The sequence below is a fragment of the Belonocnema kinseyi genome, chromosome 10 (genome assembly GCF_010883055.1).
Source record: "Belonocnema kinseyi isolate 2016_QV_RU_SX_M_011 chromosome 10, B_treatae_v1, whole genome shotgun sequence".
NCBI classification, from domain to species: Eukaryota; Metazoa; Arthropoda; class Insecta; order Hymenoptera; family Cynipidae; genus Belonocnema; species Belonocnema kinseyi.
Genome location: NC_046666.1, coordinates 66,532,241 through 66,538,240, shown reverse-complemented (window position 1 = coordinate 66,538,240; position 6,000 = coordinate 66,532,241). Strand labels below are relative to the sequence as shown.

The 6,000-nt window shown below is 35.6% G+C and overlaps 1 protein-coding gene across 1 annotated transcript in view; it reads left to right on the top strand.

The window, feature by feature from the left end:
* LOC117181643 (protein PFC0760c-like) overlaps positions 1-6,000 on the top strand; it is a 235,372-nt gene that overhangs the window by 224,944 nt on the left and 4,428 nt on the right. The window contains exon 4 of the mRNA XM_033374537.1: positions 3,934-4,118. Coding sequence (XP_033230428.1) covers positions 3,934-4,118 — 185 coding nt within the window. The remainder of the gene's footprint in view (positions 1-3,933; positions 4,119-6,000) is intronic.

Below are 6,000 nucleotides of genomic sequence, written 5' to 3'. Positions count from 1 at the left end.
TGTTGAGAGAATGCCAAATGAACGACTAACGAAACAAGTGTATCAAGGTAAAGTAAATGGCAGCGTGCCCAGAGGTAGACCGCGCAAAGAATGGTTAGAATGGATGAATGAGACCCTACTTGGAAGAGACATAAGAAGTCACAGAAACACGAGAGCCTGCATGAAAAAATGCATGGACATAAAAGAAGCTAGAGAAGTATGCCAGGACAGGAAAGTATGGCGGCAAATAGTTAATAAAAAGAGTGTCAGTAGAGAGAATGTCGCCTGAAACAAAGACCTTGGCTATTAATGGACCCAAGTGGGGAACCTTACATAACGACTTCTTGAGGTTCTTCGCTTGGGGTGATTGCTAGAGAGATTGATCAGCAACCTGGGTCGGAGCAGTGTTGCGGAACGAACGTGTTATTTACTTAAATAGCACGAGAATTCTGGATCAATCTGAAAAATCTCTATCCCTTCCACACACTACTCCTTTCCCCTGCCGAGTGAGTCACGCCTACCCCGAAAGGGAAATGGCTTAATGGTGTAATAATAAAAAAAATGTATTTTATTGATCTTTTTCTAAAACTTTTTTTGTTAGTGCTAAGAGGGTGTAAATCTTCCAGAATTTGGAGTTGGAACTTGATCAATCTAAAGAAATACTTTTAGAATATAAAGAAAAAAAAATTTCCAAAGCCACAGAGAATTTTTCTCTCATCCTGAAATTCAAATTATGAATATTATGTCGTCATGACTATCCTGCGACTTTCAATTAGGTATTCTCACTTCAATCACCAGCTAACTTCACTTCGCTGATTGCTGAGGGGAAAACAGTGGACAAAATCCATAAGATTCGGTCTATTTTTGCCCTATTTTGCTAATATCTTCGTATAAACTAATTTTTGCTATAAAAGTATATTAGAAAAATAGTTTTTATTTGTTAAGAATGATTTAATAAGATAATAAAATGATAGTAATTACTATTTATTACGAAAATATCACAAAAATAAAGTTTTGTCCCATGCATTTGTTCCATTGTTTTCACCTCAGCATTCAACGAAGTGAAATTAGCTGACGATGAAGTGAAAATGCCTAATAAAACGTATAAAAACTGACACTTAACAGATATGAATGAAGTTGTGTATGATATACAATACTTTGATATCCCGGGTTTTACTATGATGGTACTATATAATAATTCTTATACATATCTGCACAATCATTCAAAAACTTTCTAATTTTCATCCATTATTATTCAATGACTTAACTTCACCACATACAAATTAAACAATTACATATTGTATTGCAAAATAATACGTTTACACTGTGGGGAAAAGGACTATAATTTAAACAGAAAAAAATGAATTAGAAAGTTGATGTCACTTTGAGCATCATTTCCTAATGGTATGTCGATTGTCAAGAACCGAGTCAAGAACTCAATTGGCTCACTAATGGTCGCTTCAAAGTTCAAACACCGGAACGAACGAACTGCTTGGAATATCAAGTGGCTGACAATATTCGTGTCTATGAATGTGTATCGCGAACGAGCCTAGAATCATATATTTTTTTGATTAAAGTAACGTTTTCAATACGGGAAAAAAGCACATCCTGACATTTGCAACTCAAGAACTACCATGTAATGATATAATTATAATAATTTTGAACTATTGTCTATTCTTTGTTTATGTGGCAAAGTATACTTGATATTTTCCACAAAACTGTCCATAAAATTTATAATCTACACTGTACAAAATTTCTGTTGGGACTTTCTATTAAATGTATTTAAAGTTTATTTCCACGATGTAAGGTAATGTTCGAATACATGATATTGTAGTTTTTAAATACTGGTATTGTTATATTGCCGCATATGTATTCAAATATTGCCGCACATGTATTCAAATATTGCCACACATAAAATACAATGTTGCGGAAGAAAATTTAAAGAAATAGAAATTCGCAGACACGAAGAATCGAGCCCTAACCACCAAGCTTCGAGCCGAGTGCGTTACCTAGCCTATAGCAAGGTACTACACGTAAACTAGCCGTCCAATAAGTGGACGCACGCTGGACTTTCACCGTCCGGCAAGACGACGGCGGGAGGGGTCCCCACTATTCTGTGCTGAGAGCGTGTGCGGTGTAGAGCGAACTTATCTGTTAAGTGAAACATTAGGTCGTGTACTTTGCAGAGAGGAAAGTGGAGGGGATAGAGGTACGGCCTCCGCCGTCGTTTCGTTGAGCGTTCGCCCGTCGTTATGTTGAGCGGGTCGTCTTGTCGGAGGTCGTCTTGTTGGACGGCTACCCAAGTGCGAAGTCACATACGGCCCAGCATTGGCCCATAGTCGACAAAAATATTGCCGAAGCTCGGCTGCCATCATCGCGCCAATCACGGAATGATAACTATAGCCTGCACTTGGCAGCCAAGGTTTGGCTGCCATTGTCGGCCCAACACTGGGTACTAATATCGGACCAACTTGGATGCCGGAGTTAATTCAAAAACTGATAAAAAATCCTTGAATTTTTCTTAGATCGCATCTGCTTTATCCATTCATCATTATACGACTGCATATCTTACGAAATAAATGTATTAATGTAAATGTATAAATTTAAATTTATGTATGGGGAGTACTTTGAATATGAATATTAATGGTCCTGTTTAGATTGAATACATATATTACATTTTGAACATTATATTACAAATAAAATTTCTAACGCTACGAGGTTTTGAACCTATGTCTATATACTTAAATGTATCGTCTAGCAGTCGGGAGTGCTAACCTCTTCGCTAAGCCGACAAGTTGAAACACTGTGAAAAAGTCATCCTCATAAGCTACAGTTCAGAAAAGTTAATGTAAATGTAACATACACGAACTGTTAACAGGAATATCAATACAAAAATTTTCAAATAGATACTTTAAATCGATTACAATTTTTCTTCGCATAATATTTCGTTTTCTCCGCTGTAGGCTACTTTACAAGTATTTGCAATGAAAGGAAATGTAATTTTTCATAAACATTCAAAATTTTTAATGACAGAACTTAAAAATTTCATCATAAACTTTGACGATTTTTCAGCAACAAAATTTTTATCTTTCGTGTAAGATTGGGTTTTTAGGTGCTGAAAGTGAGACTTGGCGCAACAAAGTGCCGATGCTGGGCCAAGCATCGGTAGAGGATCGGAAAATATAAATAGCCAATATAGACTGCCAGAACTGGTGCAACATTGGGCCGATTAAAGTGCCGATATTGGCCAAATATCGTTAGCCGAATTTTGGCTGCCAAAATTGGACCAACATTGAGACATGTATTCAGCTCCGGGAATTCGCACTTGAGTTGTTTTTTAGATTCTAAAAGTGAGACTTGGCGCAATAAAGTACTGATACTGAGCCAAGCATGGGTGGAGAATCGATAAATATAAATAGCCAATATAGACTGCCAGCACTGGCTCAACATTGGACCGATTTAAATAAAACATGGTTTGCTGTGGTAAAAGTGACACTTGGCCCAGTAATTTGTCGCCACTGGGCCAGACTTTGGCGGATCCTCGTGAAACTGGTTCCCCGTACTAAAAGTGAGACTTGGTGCAATAAAGTGCCAATACTAGGCCAATCATCGGTGGGAGGATCGGAAGATATAAATAGGCAATATAGGCTGCCAGAACTGGCGCAACATTGGGCCGATTAAAATGCCGATATTGGCCCAATATCTTTAGCCGACCTTTGGCTGCAAAAATTGGACCAACGCTGGGCCGTGTATTCAGCTCCGGCAATTTTCACTTGGGTAGTGTATTGGAATTTCACCTTCCAATACCGGTTTTGCAGTTGTGTCTTACACTCGTACAGTAAAAGTGTTGAAAAATCCCAAAAAAATTTAACAGTATAATTTTAGTGAATAATGTTTTTTATATTGGGAATTAAATAATATGTTGCTGTAATATTAACGATATATTTTTTTCAGACTACCAATGTCGAGGGCGGCAGCGTCGTAGAAAAGCTGACTTTCTACAATCACACAGAGTGTGAGTGTCGCGAGAGAAATGAATTTGATACAAAAAATGAAAAATTGGCGGAAACAAGGGTCGCAAGGCAACATACCCCGGTGTTTCCTCCTCAAACTCTTCGGAAGCCGCCAGTAAGGAAACCGTAAGTTTCTTATACTCGTATAGTAATAAATTAAGGGTCCTGAGGCATAAGAGCATATTTGTCTCATTTTGGCGATGCGCTTTGTTGGCTTGAACTAATTTTTTGACCTAACTTATGTCTCTGTATAAAATTATGGTCGAGTTTGATTAAGAAGTGGAGCAAAATCCATGTGAAGTATTTTTTTTAAATGATTACACTCCACTTCCGATATAAGACCGGTTTCGGGCATGGCTTGCCTGGACCTTGATCCTCCATCGAGGGAATCCAAACGTATACATGCAGGACCGCGTGAATCATTTCTATCAGATTTTGATGCAAGACGCAACCTGATGCAACTAACCCACTAAAGGTGCAGCGCTCAGTCTGCTTTTTACGCGTGACGGAGCACATCCACTCTTTGTATTTTTACATTCTCATCCATGAGAGTGTAATGTAATCGTCCAAATTTTCTATCTCTGGGTTTTAACGGATCTTACGTTTCCGCACTCACAGAATCCAAAAATCATAACATTTTATCGGTGTCTGTCAGTCTGTTTGTCTGTATGTCTGTATGCATGATTACCTGAATGTTGTAGCCACGCTAACTTTTGAAGGTTTTGTCTGATCAAGTCAGCCTTTAATACACTTCTTATGGTTCCCAAAATAAAGGCTAAGTTCGTTAAGCAAATATTTCCAGCCAAAATTTAAAAAATTTAAAGCATTTTCAAGATTTAAAAAAAAAATTTCAGATTTAAAATTTGTTGTCAAAGTTACTTATAGATGGGTAGAAGACTTGCAAATTATCAAAATAAAATTTTTTATTTTTATGAAAATTAGAAAAGTTATATACTTTTCAAAATGTTCAGATAAATAAAATATATATTTTTCTAAAAGATTAAAAAATTTCATTTCAATTCATCACTAGATATCAAATATATTTATAAACTATGTCAGTTACATTTTTCGAGCAGACAAAAATTCAAAAACTTAAGCTTTTTCAAAATGTGAATAAAAATTTTTTATGAGTTTTAGACATTTTTGTCAAATTTTCTGATGCGCGTCAAAAAGAATGGCAAATTTTCCTAATGACATTTATAAATTCGATAAAACATCGAAAAGTTATATGCTTTTCAACATTTTGAAAGTTTTTTAAAAAAGGAAAAAAAATTTTTTAATAGGTTCAGAAATATCAATTCAAATTTCTACTAGATGTAAAATATATGTTTTTCTAAAATATTGCCATGAAAATTTTAAATTAGACAAAAGTTCCAAAGGTTGGATCGTATTAAAAAATATTCAATTTTGATTTTTTAAGAGATCCATAAGTTTAAAACGTTATTTTTAGTAGATTTTAACAAGATTTACAAATTATTTTGATGTAGTTTTTCAAGTGGAAACTAAATCATCGAGCGCGAAGCGCGAGTTTCGTGATGAGAATGTAATCGTCAAAGCCGTAGGTGCTTTGAGAACCTTTAAAATCCAATCGAAAAAAGTGCAGTTACAATTTATGGCTGTAATTCCTCAGAAGTTTAAGTCACAGTTTTCGATTTGAGTTATAGTATTTACAATTTTGAAAGAATTTACTTTAAGTGTGCAAATTAAACGTACGAAAACGAGCGCGAGAGCGTACACGAGCGCCCTAGACGCGCTCAAACTTGGCACGAAGCGCCGCGCGCAATGAGAATGTGCCCACGCAGCGGGAATATATTTTTTTACTTCTTTTTGCCTGTTCTTTTCGAAATTTAATGGAGCTAAGTAATAGATCGAAATTGATTTTCGATAATAAATAAAACTATAAAATTATACTTTGAAAAAATTAATTTTTGATTAAGTTGGAATTTTTTGAAATACCAAAAAAATTGCATTTATTTTATATTTGGTTAAGGGGATACTTATTATCATT